This window comes from Buceros rhinoceros, unplaced genomic scaffold (assembly GCF_000710305.1).
Source record: "Buceros rhinoceros silvestris isolate BGI_N320 unplaced genomic scaffold, ASM71030v1 scaffold3927, whole genome shotgun sequence".
Taxonomy (NCBI): Eukaryota; Metazoa; Chordata; class Aves; order Bucerotiformes; family Bucerotidae; genus Buceros; species Buceros rhinoceros.
The window spans coordinates 77,310-96,105 of NW_010420278.1; the positions used below are offsets into that span (position 1 = coordinate 77,310).

Below are 18,796 nucleotides of genomic sequence, written 5' to 3' on the forward strand. Positions count from 1 at the left end.
TGCTGAACTCTGAATTAAACTCTCCGGCATCCTTCTTACCGCACCAGTGCCCTTGTAATTTAATAGGTGATGCTGGCTACAAAGAAAGATTTCAATCCTGCTTCTGCAACCTCCCTTCATAGGAGTATTAGCTTTGCTGGTTCACCACATCCTGAAGTACAATAAAAAAGTTCTTTATAAAGCTTAGCTTTACAAAGAAAAAAAAAAGGTTTATTCTTGTAGTAAAAAATAATGTAAGAAATGCAGGTACTGAGGCCCATCTCTGCTGAGTCCTGTCATCTGTACTTCAGATGCTGCCTTGTCTCTACTTTGCAGCTTTTGAATCCACATGGTACCTCCCTGATGCTCCCTGATTTACAATGGCACAGAATAAAAATCCACATAATGATGCACAGAAGGCTTCTGCAGAAGAGGACTTACTTACACACCAGACTAAAATAAATCATTGGTATGGGTTTAAAGATACTGACAGTTGATGGCAGGTATAAACAAACAGAATAATCTAGAACAAAGAGAAGGTGCCTTCCTGAGTGCTACAATAGTATAGCCAAGTTTGGTTTGAAATTTGTTATTACTGTATCTGGGCAAATTTCATTCAGCTTGTATCAAGGACACGGTTAGTGCCTTTGTCCCAAGTATAACTTATCCACCCAATGATTGAAAGTTAATCCAATCTTGGACATTTTGCTACAGACAATATTAATTTTCTGTCCATCATAAACTCAATACACAGCATTACGGCTTGCAGCTCTCCCTAAATAGCAGATAACGGTGGATAGGGCTGGAACTACCTACGCTGCCAACAGAGAGATGTGAAGCCCCTAATGCGGAGGATGAGCTAGAACCAGCCTGGATGTGAGATGCATTACTGGAGCTACACAGAGAGAACCTAATCCATGCTGGGCATCTTCGTACTGGCTCTAACCATCATACATAGGTCTTCCTTTGCTAGGAAACACAAGTTTATCTATTGTCTCTCCATCCACAATTGCCAATCTTTTCTACATCGATCAACACTGAGTCTGGCACACATGTAAGATTTAAACTGTTTATTAACCAAGTATGGTTGATGGCAGGACACCAGATCAGAAATAATGAAAAAATAGTAAAAAGTACTTACCATAAGTAAGATTAAATACAGCAAAACCTCGGCCAGGATAGAAAGATCCCCGTCCAGCTACAGAAAAGCACTGCATCTTTTCATTCATCTTTATAGTCTCTTGGATAGTGGTGTCCTCCCCATTCAGCCAGTTCCATGCCCGCATGCAGCCATCCAGACGAGGGTTTATCTAGGAAGATAAAGCAGAATCTCATGTCTCAAATCACTGTTCAGGGAAGAATAACGCATCTTGGGTGTAAAGGAATACTGAATTACTATGATACTAATTAGAAGAAATCATTTGGACTTTTTATGCACATGCAAACCATTGGCAGCAACACCAGTCCTGCAACCCCAAGCAAGTAAGTGGTCAGTATTCCCCAGGAAACTCCGCTGAGCTCAGCTTGTCTCCACAGGACACAGCTAATGCAGGTGCTGGTTTGGTTGCATTGATTCTGTTAGCTCCCTACATGCTGCGTATTGTTGGTGCCATTTACTTCTAAAGCTCTGTAACCAAAGCTATGTAACTGCTGTAATTCTGCATTGCGAATGCTGGACGCTAACCTGAAGCAAAACCAATCCTTTGTGTCACTGCACACAGCCTTCGTGACACACAGTAAGTGGAACGTGACCATGGTATAAATTGTTGGGTTCTGGCTTAAGGGAGGGGTGCCTGAGCCACAAGATATGCACACACATATATGTACACACCTTGTTCTTCCCAGCTTCTAGTTATGTTATTCTGTACCCACTGTCAGCAATAAAATGTGAGCCAGTGTGTAAAGAGAAGGCTCCTTGCAAAGTGTCCAAATCAGTGCCATTACCCCCAATTAACTGAAGCAGAGAGAGAATTAAGTGTCTGAGCCAGGATAAAAACCTCAGGAGTTTTTGGCTCTCAATCCTGTATTCAAACCACACCCTGAGCTTAGTGTTTCAGACAAGCAGTGGCCTTGAATGACTTCTTGAGAGGAACAGGAGGCTTCCTCAGCTGCTGCACTCCCAGTCACACAGCCACAAGGTTGTCACCTCATTCAGAAACAAAGAGATGCCAATTTGGGTTTCAAGGTGCCAACTCTATTTGTGGTGGGCATTCACAACAGCCTGAGCAGCAGCCATTGCAGAAACACAGCAATCATCCAATCTCACCCAAAGAGTGCCCGAAGTTTTATTCATAAGCCCTATCTACTCGAATTAGAAGGAAATAAAGAAAGATAAGCTTCTGGTTTTCCTTGGGTCTTACTAAACTGAAACAGTAAACGCAAGCAGCAAAACCATTATACAATATACGTGAAGCACAAACTTCATTCACAACACAAAAGGTTCCCTCAACGTTGTTTCCAGACCTCAGGGGTACAATGGTACCTTCACATGGCAGTGTGTCTACTGACCTTGCAGGGCCACTCATGGTGTCCAAGCCAACATGACAATCATTAATTTTGTCATGTGCTCCACTTTTTCTGTGTCGTAATTCTGCAGGCCAAGGGTGGGATACACCTCACCTCTACTTATCAGTCAAAACATAAGAGTCTCACCTTTGCTACTGGCTTAGGATCCCTCTATAGCCAATGGAGAGAAACATGTATCCAGAAGGTGATAATTCCACCTGTTTCAGGGCAGGCTGAACTGCTCTCAGGAAGGACCTACATTACCCCAAGAGAAGATGAAATCAAGCCCTTCAGGCATGCAAAACAATATGAGCAATCATGCTATACTTACCGGTAGAATAAGGTCCTTTGTTTTGAAAGGAATGCCTCCTACTGTCAAATTCAGCTGATACACTCCTTTGTCTAGAGTAAACAGATCCCCTGAGACAGCTATTTTCATAACTGCATCCCTGTTGACCTTAATAATCAAACTTCTTTCGAGTTCTTCAACAGAGATCTGAAAAAATAAAATTGCAAATAGAATAACTCAGTATAAAAAGAAGTTGATAAATGCAGTCTCAACTAAAGGACAGATACCACAAGTGAAATCCTCACAACGGAGAAAAATTTTCTGTCCCCAAGCCTCTTTGTCTACCTTTTAGATTACATTCCACTTCAATATGTAAATCTTTACTCTAGAAAGCAACCTGCGGTTGCCCAGCTACTTCAAAACAGCTACACTAAAGTAAGAGTAGATTAACTACATGACACTTGTAGGTTGCTCTATGCAAAATGTAAGTGCAACAATGACTTATTAATGAGAAACTTCCTATTGCAACTGCGTGTGAAAGGAAAAGCTGGAAAGACAGACACGTCTTCTGCTGGACCAGTGAAAGTTAATGCAGAAGCCTTCCAGCTAGTATTTTAAATATTGACCCCTGAAACAACAGCTGATGTCATTTTTGAGAGGGTAATAAAAATGTGTAACAGGCAATAATTTTTCTTTGAAAAGGTCTCTTCAAGTTTTACCTTCACATCTCTGAAGAGCTACTTCTAGGAAGATTCTATCACCACTGAAATTTTTTAAAAAATTCATAAATTTAAATATGACCAGGTTGCACAGAGACGCAGTATAAAGCAGCCAGCTCTCCAGAGGGAGAGGAGGAGACAAAGCACAAAGCTGACACACAGCAGGCTGCTGAACAGCAGCATGGATTTTATTGCCTTGGGACCTGGATCCTGCTACTGACAGGGTGTTCTGTGGGCATAGCAGAAGACAACCCCTTTTCTCCTGTAGAAAAGAAGAGAGGAGCACACCATAATCTTCAACACAGCACTCCTTCTTCCCACTCTATGACAGATTGCCCACCGACCCATTCTTCATCTGTACAGCTGTATTCCCTGGGACACTCAGAAGCTGCCTCCATCAGCGAGCTGCTGTATAGAACCGAAGATCTATTTCAGCGGTTGTTTAGACTCGTTCTTCCCTCTCCCAGATAGATAGTAGGCCAGGTCATTAACATCCTTCTCTTTGCCGTTTGAGAGTAACTGTCCCAAAACTGTTTCCACCAGCCATGCTAAGCTGTCGCTCAGTGGCTTTAAAATAAAGGATGACAGGATTGAGCATGTTTATACCTGGACACTCCCTTTGCATTGCAGTCTGCAGTAAGGAAGATTAAGTGAATGTGATAGTTGAAAAGATTATTCTCACACTACCAACCTTTTATCTTCTCCTGTGGATTCCAGTACAGTCTTGTTTATATTGCTAAAACACTGTTCACACCCAGGGTACTGCTCTGTATCTATCCTGCAGGTCATGAATTTACTTGTCTGAAGCTTGCTTGTTTAAAATGCCATTTACACCTCCTGACCACGTTCCATGGAGACAAGCAAGCCAGTCTCAGACAGGCTTTTTTGGGCATTGGCAGGCTGTAAAGTCCATTCGGTGGGTGGGAACATAAGTCCGCAGGTCCTGGCAGCCACAACCCAAGTGGCTTAGAGACACTGGTTATCTAGCTAAAAACTCACTCGGACACCTTTGCTCGGTGTCACGGTCACTGCCACCTTAATGCATCAGGGTACGGAGCACCACAAAGAGATGGCGCAGTTATCTCCCTGCTCCTTAGCTCAGATCGTGGGCAGCGATGCCCGTACTGTGCTTCCTCTGTGAAGAAATCCTGCAACTTGCAGGGCCACCAAAATGCAGGGCCTTCAAGCTGGCAATTCTCATAGCTAAGGTTTACCATACAGTTAGCTGTAAGGGCAGTCAGCTTTGTGTTTTGGACTCATGCCCCGGATAACTCATTGGGCACAGCCAGCATGTTGTCTCTTTGCTGAAAAGCAAGTGGACAGCACAGAAAAGGGACGGGACTACAGGCAGCCGCAGGGTTAAAGCCAAATACGAATCACTTGTGATTGCTTAACCTTCACTTCTGACATTTAACAGTGCAGGTAAGTCATTATTTTTGCTAACCATACTGTCCTCAGAGCAGTACTAAACTACACATTGAAAAGATGACAAAATTATGACTTTTTTTGGAATTGCAAAACAGAAGGCAAGCACATTCTCTACTATCATCAGTTCACACACTTCATCCAGCTGGATTACACACAAATTACTACATTACAAGTTTTCCCTGAGGCTTGCCTGTTTGTCTTCTCAATGCTGGGAATGATAATTTAAAAATAGACTAGGAGGGATCAACATCAGAGAAAATACCTAAGTAGCAACACTGGCCTGAAGTTTTGAAAATGTCTTCATACCTCCCTAAAAGTATGCAACTTTTGCTCAAGGGACCAAATGACATACGCTGCTGGTGCTTTTTCTCATGTTTCGCTTTTAAACAGCCATTGTTTTTCATCTGCTGAGTTAAATGGTAAAACTACTGTTTTCTCACAACTCCTATAAAGTTCTCCCAAGTATGCAAACTCCACTCTTTTAGGTCTAACCAAACGAAGGGCTTGATCCTGTGCATACTGAAGTCTAGACTAAAGCTCCCAAACTGCATTTGAGTCTGGACTGTGACCTCGGAAGCTTGTTAGGGTTGTGCTTCACAAAAGGTGAGGCTGAAATGTACATGCAAGTTCATACTTAAAATAAAGTATATGGCTATACATTTTATAAAAGGAGACAGATAAAAAGAAATAACCCCTCCTCAAGAGGATTTCCCAAATTAAAAACCATGCCTGACAGTGGAAAAAGGAAAAATGAGGGAGGGGATAAAAATCGACGAACAGTTTTATAGTTGTATCACTCAGCCATATAGGCTAAATGGCACTTAGAGAGAGATGTTAAGCAGAAGAGAAAAAGTACCTGTAAAGTGGAGGCAAGGGATAAGAAAACAGAGCAGAGAAAGGAGAAATCAACAGCACCCCAGCAATGCAAGCAGCATCCCAATTCTCAGAGGTGAGTCAACCATAAAGTCAAGAGGCTAAAGGCTCTCTCCTCCTCCTGCCATTCATCTGTGGGTAAATCTTTCTGCCCCTGGCCAGTATCAGGCACAGCATTAACAGTTTCACTTTGAGGGACAGTTACCAGAGCTCTGCCCACTACTGACCTGCATGGCACAGCACCCACAGCTTGCACAGTCTGCACTGTCCCGAAATGTCTTGGGGAAGATTCTAGGGGGTTTATACAATCTCTTAGAAAATGTGCAAAGAGCACCTGGGGATAAGAGCCCTGACACTGATGACAAGCAGGAGACCAATAATTCTTGCCTAAAAATGATACTTACTTTTATCATACTGCTTTCTCTCCCTGCAGAAGGCAAGCACAACCTTTGTTTACCCTATAACTCCTGTGTGTTTGACCATTTTTGTAGTATTTGAAGAAAGAAAATACATTTCATTTGTGTCTCCCAAAACTACCACAAGAAAGTTTTGTAATTGCTTCATAATGAGGTCTGTCACTTAACAAGTATGTTCCGCTTCTGTGTTAGATGGTTTAGCTTGGTAATGATTGCTTTTTGTGACTCCCAAGTCACCCCAATGGCATCGACTCTGCTTTTCAGGTCCTCTCTGTGCAGGCAATTGCAGGATGCTTTTCATGATCCTGTCACAAAGAGTAGCACCCATGATGCTTCCAGAATTACCAGGAGATGTTCTGCGAGGGTGCCAAGAACAAGAATCCTTACAAGCTCCAAGATGCAGTGCATTGTCTGGTGAGATTGCTGGGATTATGTTATTAGTAAACAGAGGTTCTAACAGATTCCAATATCTTTACAAGGGAAATGGTCTATTTTGTATATAAACAAGCTAGAAGACTTCAAAAAAAGAATACTGTAGCATAAGAGATTTGTCAAGGGCTCAGACAATCTGAGCCCTGTGACTAAACAAACAAACAAATGAATAAACAAAAGCAACCACACATATGCCATGCACAAAACACCCTTGGAAACTTCCTTAAAACACCAGCTACAGAGTTCCTTCCCTCTTACTCCCTTCTGAATCTCATCCAGAGGACATCACCTTGACCTGATGCAAAGTCAGCTTAGCACTCCTGCATCTCAAAGGCCCTATATCTGTTCCAGTTATGCGAATTAGTGATGCAGTCTAGTTTACAACGGATATAAACTATAATTCCATTTGTTAGGAAAAATATCCCGTTCTCACCTTAGAATGTATAATGTACTGGCATGCATTGATTGGATAGGTAGTTTGGAAAAGCATCTTCTCAAGAATACACGAAGCCTAGCTGTCCTTGACAGAGCCCATCAGGAACAAGCCAAGAAAGGGTAACATCTCAGCAGTGGTCTGGACTCACCGTTTGCCACATGCCGTGGTTGATAAGCGGTCCACTGCTGGTCACACGGCCTATTCCGTTGTATTTCAGCTGCAGCTCTAACCGTCCTTTGCGCAAAGCCAAGACTACCCATGTGCTGTCTTGATGGCCTCCAGCAAAGAAAAGGATACCTTCAGGATCAAAGGTTCTAAAGTCGAACTCAGCCACAAGTCTGACCGCACAGGTGCCAAGAAATAAATTAGTTATGCAGAGTTCAAAAACCACAGAGTACTTTCCATACAGATAGCATCAATTCTAGCAGTTACAAAGCTCTGATAAAGCATACTAGTTTTTAATGCACTCCTGAAAGACTTAAGCTGTGAAGATGGGTTTTAAAATAGTGTCAAGAACAAAGAATACATTACTGTACTTCAGTAATTTTCCTAGGAGCTCTGTGGTCAAATTTGCCTTTCTCAATTACCGGTTTGGGTAAAGTTACTCCCTACTTTGGACTCCATAATCCAAACAAATAAAGATGGTCATAGGACTAACTGTTACTGTAACAACTTAACTCCACTGCATGCATCAAAGCCAGACAGCACATTCACTTGTCACTCTAAATTGTCCTCACCTCGTCAGCTGTTTCCTTTTGAAGCGCAGCCTGATAACAGGAGTGCCGCTGAACATCCTCCCCAGGTACAAGGATTTAATACTTTTTCCAACAGCAAATGGCACACATGGGATTATGTTCTACAATCAAACACATTTTTGAGTGCTTATTCTTCTCACACAGAAGAAAGAGAATCAGAGAATATGCCTCCTCCTCTTTTCTCATGTAGTTAATATACATACAGTAGGTTAGGGCACTTTAGTGTTTATACTCTCAAAATACAGTTATCTTGGTATTGAGAATGTTTCCTCTCTCCTTTCCTCCTCCCTCCTATCTGCCTCGGAGGAGTGTTTTCCTGTTGCAAAACGAAGTCATATACTCATAACACGCAGCATAAAGTTTTCTGCTGCAGCATCGTGCCCGCAACAAAAGATGGGCTAAGAACTCACTGTTGGTTGGGTTCCACAGAGGCAGCCTGTGCTACTGAAGCCCATCCACCTCAGATGTCTGGAGGATGAAAGTGGCAAGCGCAAGTGCGGGTCCATCAGTTATACCATACGCCCTGAGACCTTCACATCATCCTACTGGATCTAACTCAGAAAAACTTATGCAGTCAGAGGTATCTCACTGCAGGGCTATCGCTGGCATGCTATTTTTGGAATGGGGACAGGAGGAGCCCAAGAAGAGGAGAGCTACTCTCCCCAGCGCACATGACTTTGCCAATATGATTCCCTCCTGCTGATCATACAGTTCAAATGGTTTTGATCCAGAGCTTTGTCAGTTACTCTTAATTGCAATGTAAAATAAAGGCTCTGTTCTGCAGTTGTGGCAATGAAGACTAACATACCTCACACGTATTCATGTCCCGGGAGAGTTTTACTCCACCTCTGCCATCGCAATGACAGGTATAACTCCCTGGCAAGTTGACACAGGTCTGTTCACAGAGCTTTTCTTCACATTCATTTATATCTACACAAAAACAGGAGAGAGGTGAAAACATCCATTGCGTTTGTTTAAATATGAATCATCCGGGGCAAAAAAACATTATCAGTGCTGTTTTGTAGCACCTTTCACTTGAGCATTCCTCGGTGCTCTGTAGCCAGTACTCACCCTATGTCACATCTTTACAGGAGGAAAGAGTTAGAATTAGCATCTGCACAAATCTGTTTTTTCACAAAGAGATTCCAGCTGCCCAAAGATACACAGCAAATCAGTGGGAAGGCTGTAAGTAATGCTATGAATTCCTCCCTTCAAGGCCCCTTCTGCTACACCTATGCTGACTGGCTCCTGATCCTTCAAATTAGGATCAACTCAGGGACTGCTTCTTCATTGCTTCTCAGCAGCTGGATCCTCAGGAGACAAGTAAAAGCTGAGGTTCTCATTCATTATTTTCTTTTTTTTTTCTTTCAGCTTGTTTTCATCTGCTTCACAAACAAATGCAGGAAAACAAATTGTGGTGACCCACAGGGATGCCTTCAGGCAGAGGTAAACACTTAGAGCCTGGAAGGGTAAGTTGGCACGTGCTTCAAGTCATTACATTAACTTAGACAAAAGGTAGGGAACAATGCTAGTTTTGGAATACTTTCAAAACTTACTCCAGTGAGAAAGCTTGCAGGCAGCGTAGCCAGCAGAACTGTGCATGGTTTCAATGCATATTAAGCTCCTAGTTCAGAGTAATACCACAAGACAGGTTTTGAAAGAAAAAACAGCTGCTGCTCTGTAACTTTTCTTGTCCTACAAAGAGAGACAGCAATGTGCACAGATGCTTCTGAGCTTCCACCAGATCTTGTATTTGTCATAAATTCAAGAAATCTCAGTACTCTGGCTCATACAGCTTGATTTAAGACATAAAAGATGACTTGCAAACTCAATGAACTCAAAGATGACCTGCAAACTGCAAACTCACAACTGGAGAAAGGGAACAGAAGTCCAGTGTGTATTAAGGAAAAAAAAGTATCTTTTACTGAAGCCTGAAATTAAATTTCTGGGGGTTTGTAGCTTTAAATCATGTAATAAATGCTATTATTCCACGAGCTTACCCTGGCAAGTCTTTTTCGCTTCATCGTACTTGTAGCCTGCATCACAAAGACATTCGTATGAGCTTAATAAATTTTGACAATGAGCTTCTCCACAGATGTCTGCTGATGCTGAGCATTCATCTATGTCTGCAAAACAACACAATTAAACAACAAAACTTCAGGTGAGTATAATCACTTCACTGTTGGCACACAGGATTGTGTCAAGAGATCCCTGTATTATTTTGGTAACTGAAAAAACATTATCTTTAAGAATCTATCTTTAGAGTTAGCTAGCTATAAGAAATCACTTCAGGCTTTCAAAGATGGTCTTTCTTTCTTTAAGCCATTAATCACTGGGAAACCTGATCTAGTCAAAGTTCTAGTTCTGGGTCATCTGATCTAGTTGAAGATGTCCCTGCTCACTGCAAGGAGGGTTGGATTAGATGACCTTTGAAGATCCCTTCCATCCCAAAGCATTCTATGATTCTATTGGAAAAAACAATGCAAAGTGAGTCAGGAGAAAAAATGTAAAACAAAACAACTCCCACAAAACCAAAAAGCCCCACTCCATTCAGGGGCTGAAACTGAAGGTTAAAAAAGCAGCAAGCAGGAACTCAGGAACAGTGGTATGAATTTTACCAAAACACAGAAGAAACACGCAGTCTGCGGAGAGTCACAGATTTCTGTTCTTCTTCCTCAGAAAGGCAAACAATTTTTTATGCACTCACAAAATTAAGATCTACATATATCAATCTGTAGCGGCAAAGGGGAATTGAGGCAGCCCAACTTGTAACACAGAAAAAGTTGCATCTGAGAGATGTTGCAGGTTTCACCATGAAGGCAGGCAATGAACTGGAATTGAAGGTCCATAAAAACAGTGGGTTTTTAACGTGTTGGCTAATAGCCAGCAAAATCCAGGTGTTGACAAAACATTTGCAGTATACTTAGAATTTAATATTTACTTTCAGAATTTAGTATTTACTTTTGCTTTCTAGCACACGTTAAACTACAATTACATGTTACACTCCGTGATTTCCCCACACACGACTGAACTAGCCGATGGCAGCCTATCTATAACCTACCTATGTAGACTAATCTACAACAGACAAAACCTAACTTTTGTGTGTGTGTGCACAATGACAGGAATAAATGTGAAAGAAAACTGAAATGCGATGATAATTCTCAGCTAGTGTTATCCACTGACAGCAGCTAGCTGACAGTAACCTCAGGAACCGCAGGGCACGTGTTGAAGCTACAGAATGCTATGATATGTTTGCAGTGCTCTAATAGTGAGCATCAAGGTATTATACAAATATACATACATATGAAAACATATGAGCCCACTCACCGTCCAACTGTCCATGCCAAATGGCACCAGAGGCCAATTCAAAAGTGAAGTTGGATTTTCTAAGTGGCTGCTCCCATTAGAAAGGGATACCGCACAACCTATACAGTCATCATTTCTTACAGTGGAAGTGACACAGAAATAAAACCCTGCTCTCCGTCATTTTGCTGGCAGCATTAATACGCAAACTGTTCAGAAACATTTCGTCACATCCAGCTGTAAGAGGTTTCTACACAGACTTGCCTGTTTTTTCATGAGATGATACGCATAACTTTAACAGCCACCTGTGATCATTAATGAGTCTGTGTCTTGGCATGAAGTTTCTTAACACCTAAAATCTCGATTCCTTAAGTTTAGATTATGTAAATTCATTCTGCAGTTTCAATCAGATACTTCAGATCCTCACTTCCTGTTCTCAGCTCCTATGTAAAATAGCTGCCAACCTTCACTAGGGCCTTTCTACAGCTATTAATATTCAGTTGCACTGAATTTATCCATCTGCAGCTATCTGAATTCATTAGCTGCTGCACATATCCAAATTTAGAAAAATAAAATAAGAAGCACACAAAAGAAAAACAAACAGCTCATATGCTACCACATTGTGAGACTGGAAAGAATCATAACAACGCATCTGGCGAGCCCTTCCTCCTCTCAATGTCAGGATATGAGGACTGATCAGCTAAACCAATTTAGCACAATCCAAGCCACAAATCCTCTGTGAATCCTGCCTGTGTTATGATACTGGAGAGCAGCACGGTGCAACTGCTGACAAGCCCAGGCATGCGGTGCTGGCTGGAGCACTCAGTTCAACCCCAGCAGAGTGCAGCTAACAGGAGCTATCAGCAAGCCTCTGCTGGGCTATGGAGTAGACCACAGCTGCTCAGTGCAACCCAGCTCTCTGAAACACAGTCACAAGTCCCTAAGCACCCAGCTGAATCAAACTGAGAGGCCCAGTAAAGCTTACCTTCACATGTCTTGCTGTCTTTCAGAGCGTAACCACTGTAGCACGAGCAACGGTAGCTGCCTAGCTTGTTGAGGCAGAGCTGGTTACAGCCACCGTTCTGCAGTTTGCATTCATCAATATCTACACCAAAAGAAAGTGTTATAGTCAGTTTTCCACCTCTGTAAACAATCTGAGTGTGCAAGTGGGATAGGCATTGGAAAGGGGAAAGACCAAACAAGAAACACTATTATTGCTGCAACACAATTATTACAAAAAGCAGAAAGATTCATTCAAACACTTCAAGTACATTAGCTCAAGTTCATTTAATAAAAAAAAGATGGAAGGAACTGTAACTGTAATCTCCTTCACAGCTCTGAGAATGCAGAAGAGTATCTTCAGTCACTTGGAGGTGAAGAAGTTTGCTTACAGCAGCAAATTAATTACAATTAATATATTATAGGTTGTAACTAACTTTTAAAATTATCCTATGACTGCCAAGTTCAGTACGACAGATTTAAATAAAACAAGAATAATATATCCTTACTACTGCAGAACTCCTGAGAACACAAGAAGTTTTAAGTTCACAGCTACTGAACACTAGGAGCTAAACTGTGCTCCACTGAAGTTAGCAGCAAAAGCCTGTTAAATCCAGCACAGCCTGGATTTCACCCTCAAACTGTCCTATCTGCTTACTATGTCCTGCTTGTATATGGGACTCTAGAGTTAGCTGATGGGTAGAACAACACATTTCATGGTATTTTATAAGAAAAAGAGAGGATGTGCTTCAGACTGATCAGTGGCTGAGCTCTCAAAGCTGATTGCATACTGATCAGTCAACTGTCTCGAATGCTTAAATAAGCTGCTTGTGAGTGCTCCTATAATCTCCCCACAATATTTACATCAGAAGTAAAGGCTTAGATCTCCTGCCGTCTTGGTTGCCACAATTCTGGACTGGCTGAATGCAATTTCTGGCAATTACTTAATACTGGCAGGCAGAAAAGCAGTGGTCCTGACAGGAAGTCTTGCCAGCAGAATTTAAAAAAAAACAAAACAAAGCAGAAAACAAGAAAAGGGGAGATAACTTTGGTATTTCATAAGGGAAGAGAGAAAGCTGACTGAGTGCCTGAAACTTCTTGCACAAATAATTTCTGCCTGAATATTCTCTTTGGAGGTGATGAAAATACATAGTGTGATTAAGCAGATGTGGAATAACGGTCTACTAGCAAGGAGGCTTTAACAGACTAATTTCATCAGTCTGTACGTTATCAGACCCCAACTTGCCTGCTGAAAGTCACTGTTTCCCTTGCAGGGATGCTAGAAAGGAAGATGGGCCAGCTTATCTGGCTCTGCGGTCCGTGATCTGTTACATCAGGGTTCACAGCACCAGTTGTGGCAGTTCTGCTTGAAAAGCCACTACAACTCTATTTCTGCTGCCCCTTTCAGAGGGGTTGAACAGAAAGCTGGAGCATAACTTCTTAGATTACCTTGCCAAGACCAATCTGAGAGCCATTAAATATAAAATGATGACCTGAAAGAATTACCTGATTCACAAAAGGATAAAAACACAAGCAGTGTGTAATGGAGGTTCAGTTCTGTGACTTTTAAATTATGCAGCCCAGTATCAGTGACCACTTCAGAATATAGAAAAACCCAATACATCTTTGTTACAAATTACCTTTTTCACATGTTTTTCCCTGCCAGCCACGCTTGCATTCACAATAGAAGTCCCCCTTGAGATCTTCACATTTGACAGTCCCCTCCTCGTAGCAAGGATCAGGTGAACACTGGTTTGGCAAATCTGATTTTTATAAGGAATAAGAAAACCAAAACAGAACAATACATTGAAGTCACTGACAACCACCTGTTTCAGTCTCATTAAAAGTTAAGAAGCTTAACAGTAATGGGGAATCACTATCAGAAATACTCACACCTGGCAGCTAGTGCTCACATGCCAACCAAGCTGTGCCAAGAATTTTGCAGAGCACATGCAGTGGAATTAATTTCATTGCAAAAGGGAGTGAGCTACCACCCCCGTATCTGAGGGGCACATCCTGAAAGAAACAATTCAAAGTACCTCATTTTTAAGAAAGTTAATTCTAGTCTCCCTAGTTTTGGAGAAAATAGAAAGCAGGGAGCAACTAAAGTATTCAAGGAAGTATGAGCACTCTTTTCAATTACTTTTGGTACTTCAGCTGAGGATTTTACCAGGGCTTGCAGATATGTGACTAGCAAAGGTTTATACCTGGAATTTTCATCAGAGCTGTCAAACTTAGGCTTTTCTATTATGTAAAATGAGAATAAAATAGAAATACTGTATAAGAACAGCAAACCACTAACACAGTTTACGGACAACACAATGTTCCTATGGGGCCAACAGAGTAAAGTCTGTCACTGTTTTTTTTTAAACCAAGTTCCAATAGCTGCATTCCTATGGAGAAAAACCATTGCCAGCAAGAGAGTAGCCACCTCTTTCAGGCAGTTGTAGAGAGTCTCCTTTTCTTCAGGCTAAACAACCCCAGTTCCCTCAGACACTATTCATAAGACCTGTTCTCCAGACCCTTCACCGGCTTTGCTGCCCTTTGGATATGCTCCAGCACCTCAATGTCCTTCCTGTAGTGAGGGGACCAAAACTGGACACAATACTCAAGGTGTGGCCTCACCAGTGCCAAGTACAGGGGGACAATCACTTCCCTCCTCCTGCTGGCCACGCTATTGCTGACACAGGCCAGGATGCTGTTGGCCTTCTTGGCCACCTGGGCACCCTGATGGCTCAGATTCAGCTGACTGCCAACCAACACCCCCAGGTCCCTCTCAGCAGGGCAGCTTTCCAGACACTCTTCTCCAAGCCTGTAGTGTTGCGGGGGGTTGTTGTGACCCAAGTGCAGGACCTGGCACTTGGCCTTTTTGAACCTCATACCATTGGCCTCGGGCCATCAATCCAGCCTCCCCAGATCCCTCTGTAGAGCCTCCTGACCTTCAAGCAGATTGACACTCCTGCCTAACTTGGTGTCATCTGCCTAACGTGGTGTCATGTGCAATCTTACTGAGGGTGCACCCGAAGCCCTCCTCCAGATGCTTGATAAAGATGTTAAAGAGAACAGGCCCCAACTCTCTGGGCTTGACCATCCAGCCTGTATTTTTCACACACTGGTTCTGCTGAGACCAATGTTCAGTAGACCAATGTCCAGTTCATGATATTCTGACACATTGTCAGTTGTGCATTGATGGGCATATGGCGTGGCAGGGAGGCATGTAGAGGGAGGAACTGTTTGTAGATTGGTAGCCTGATTGGATTTCTCCAATTGAGAGAAGTTAAGAATCTGATTATCTCCTACTTTTGTCAGCATTATACTGCTTCTACATGTCTCTTCTTAACTTCCTATGTGTGACCACAAAAACCATCTTCATGACAAGCTGCTTTGAAAAAAATCTCTCTGAATGCAGGCAGAAGCAACTCCTTTAGTATCTTATAAAGCACTGAACAGTATTTTTGTTTGTACTCACTGCCTTAGATTTAAATCTCATTCATGACAGACTGATTGAGGTTGGCAGGCACCTCTGGAGGTCAGATTGTCCAACCCCTCTGCTCAAACAAAGCTACTGAGAATCAGCTGCCCAGGACCATGTCCAGACAGCTTTTGAATACCTCCAAGGATGGAGATTCCACAACCTCCCTGGGCAACGAGTGCCAGTTCTGAGTCACCCTCACAGTGAAAAAGTGTTTCCCAATGCTCAGGTGAAACCTTCTGTGTTTCAGTTTGACCCACTGCTTTTTGGACTTTTGGTTTGCCTTCTGGACAGCCATTAATATTGGTGCTATGTTAGGCATAAAAATAAGGCAAGAGCATATGCGCAAATACTGGATAGCATTTGTGTTGCAGTTATCAAGAAAAAATGGTCAGATTGGCTGCACTGCACGCTGAATTACCTGAAGACTGAAGTTAGCCGCACAGAGTTGCATTTTACTCAGATTACCATGGAATAATTACCGGATTACTAATAGTTTCATATTTCTTTGCATTTATCACATTGTACAACATAAAAGTTTTCACTTTAATAGCAGATAATTGGCAATGGCTGTCATGAAATATAGTGGGCTGAATCAAGCAGGACAAACTAGTTGAGGTGAATAAAGGAGCTCTATGAAAGGTTAAAAAGGATCACAAATCTCCATGACTGAAAGAATTTTCCTTTCAAGTTGTGACTTCATGTACCTCTACCAAAACACAGCCAAAACACAGTGGCTCCATCCACTCTCTCACTTCAGGTTCTCCTCTGAAACCAACACAGCTTCAACCTTCAGCTATAGCTATACCATTGAGAAGATAAGCACTTAACCTGAGCCACAGCCAGATGTTCCATCATGGATAAGGGAGGAGACAGATGTTTGATCAGGGAGTGTGACTTTGCTTAAGAAATACCAATTTTCAGTATTTCATCTTGATGCTCAGAAGCTGAGGAAAACTCTACAGGAAAAGCATGGGTACACAATCCTAAGACCCTCACAGAAATAACCATCCACTCACTGCAAACAAGGCCTAACAATCTTGCTTTCTCACCACCCCAGCTATGCAGAGCTGGGGCAAAGTGAAGGTAGAGAAAACACAGCTAGATGAGCTGTCCGAACATTCACCTGCCAGAATACCTCCCAACAAATCACTGCTCAGTTGTCACACCCCTGGAGGGGGAGGAATCAGGGAAGAAGAGGCCAGGTTAAGGCAGAAATGAGCCATGACAGAGCAACTCTGGTCAGCATTTTTCTTTTCCTAGACAGAACGGAATTTGTATACAGTAAACAGAATGGTTTTAGTAAGCCAAGTCTGTTTTCTTGAAGCAGCACAAAATAAGCCTTCCAGACATGGCATTGTTTTCAAAGTCACTTGATAAGCAAAACAAGTGAACAGGGTTATGTGTGACTTATCTGATGTATCTTCAAACTTCTGATTTTTTTCCTGATGTGCCTTGCAGAGCCAGATGGAAATAACACTGCCCAGAAGAATGCCACCCTATTGCAACCCACGGTAAGTGGCAGGAACAAGCATGGACACTTCTATCATATCAATGCTGTACTGATGGTTGGCTCCTCTTCTGAGAGTTTGAGAACATGAGACATGGTCTTATACCCTCTTGATGGTTTCACAGTGGTGTAATCCTGCCAGCTGCATAGAAGGTGCTCCTGATTTAAATGGTAAGTGGAGCTTTTGTTTCTATTCATTTACGTGACAGATTTTAGTACAGCTTTTAAAAGTAATGAAGAGCATGACCTTTTTGTGGCCTTGGAGCTATGTCGGGCACATACATAGCTCGTAAGTGCAGAGACAGAGAACAGAACTACTAGTTCCAGTTCTGAAGTCTATATGGAAAAAAGACTTTACCTTTTTTACTGACTGCTGGTTCCAGTTTATTACTCTGTATTGTGAATTTATTTTTTGACATTCACAAAATGGTGCAAATTAAGACTTCACTGGGAAAATGCTAGGTTGTGAAGATTGTGACACTCACTATTAAAAAGCAGACACCCACAGCCTAACAAGAAGCCCATTATGTTTTTTAAGGTCAGGTTACATGTAGCTTAATTTCCAAAAAATCCCATAGAGTTTTCCAGCTCTTGCAGAACAGAATCTCTAATTCCTAGCTGACCTACAGAATCTCTTAGAAAAAGATCCAGATCTGCAGACCAAAGTGCAGGTATCTGTAAGCATCTATCTGCAAAGCAATAGTCCGAAATCCTCACTGCAGTCAGGGAGATGTAGTCAGTACAGTGAATGGAGCTCATAGAGTGATTCAGCTCTCCCCAGAGCAGACACAGTTTGGTCAGCGGAATCCCTCTAGGACCACTGACTGCAGACTTATGATGGGACTACTGCTCATATATAGGCACCTCTGCTGGAAACACCTGCATCTACCTCTCTGAATATGGAGCTGAATCCTGCCTGTAACCTGATCTAAAGATCTTATGAACCTGAGAATACTCTGCTAAGCTGTCTAATCACTGTCACAGTTAAAACGTGTATCTTATCTCTAGTATAAGCTAGCCTAATCACCCTCTAGTCCTTAGGTTGTGCAGTGTCTTTGCATGCCAGATTATAAGAGCCTTCCACTACCTTGTTTTGAGAGAAGAAAGACTGTTAAGAAATAAAATGTAAATGCATCTTGCAGGCACAGCCCCATAGAGCTACATAACCTCTTGGCAGCATCTGTGAAAAATTAAGAGGCACACTGGAATGGGCCAAGCACAAAGCCTGTCATTCTTCCAAGCACATTTCAGGCTCCTTCTCCATTACTTCTCCTGTGAATTGACAATGACCAGCCAAAACTCAGCCATTTAAAAATACTTTAATATTTTAATGGGGGAAAATATGATCATTTTATTTCCAAACCACTGCATCTGCAATAGGCAAAAATCCCTAAAAACAATTATTCATCCTGTATTTTTTCAGATTTTTTTCATCACTACCCTTTAGACTTGCATTTCTAAAACACTGATTAGCTGTTTGGAACAAGCGTTCCCAGCTGATACCACCAATTTCAGCAGAAAGTCCTGACTCTTTGCTGTGCCACACACACGAGCAAAAGGAGGCATTCAGCCTCACGTCCTGCTTTGAACTATATTGCACATCACAGCCAACACAGGTACCGCAGGTGCGAGAATTCCCAGTTCAGAGGACTCTAACAGCCATAACTGATACTGCCGCAT

At 42.2% G+C, this 18,796-nt stretch overlaps 1 protein-coding gene across 1 annotated transcript in view; it reads right to left on the bottom strand.

Annotated features, from left to right (window-relative positions):
* Positions 1 to 18,796, bottom strand: part of GAS6 (growth arrest-specific 6) — a gene marked incomplete at its 5' end in the record, with an annotated part of 40,578 nt that overhangs the window by 5,874 nt on the left and 15,908 nt on the right. Inside the window, 8 exons of the mRNA XM_010139242.1 lie at positions 1,121 to 1,289; positions 2,816 to 2,980; positions 7,226 to 7,415; positions 7,815 to 7,933; positions 8,641 to 8,762; positions 9,833 to 9,958; positions 12,121 to 12,240; positions 13,775 to 13,897. Of these exons, the coding sequence (XP_010137544.1) occupies positions 1,121 to 1,289; positions 2,816 to 2,980; positions 7,226 to 7,415; positions 7,815 to 7,933; positions 8,641 to 8,762; positions 9,833 to 9,958; positions 12,121 to 12,240; positions 13,775 to 13,897 (1,134 nt within the window). The remainder of the gene's footprint in view (positions 1 to 1,120; positions 1,290 to 2,815; positions 2,981 to 7,225; positions 7,416 to 7,814; positions 7,934 to 8,640; positions 8,763 to 9,832; positions 9,959 to 12,120; positions 12,241 to 13,774; positions 13,898 to 18,796) is intronic.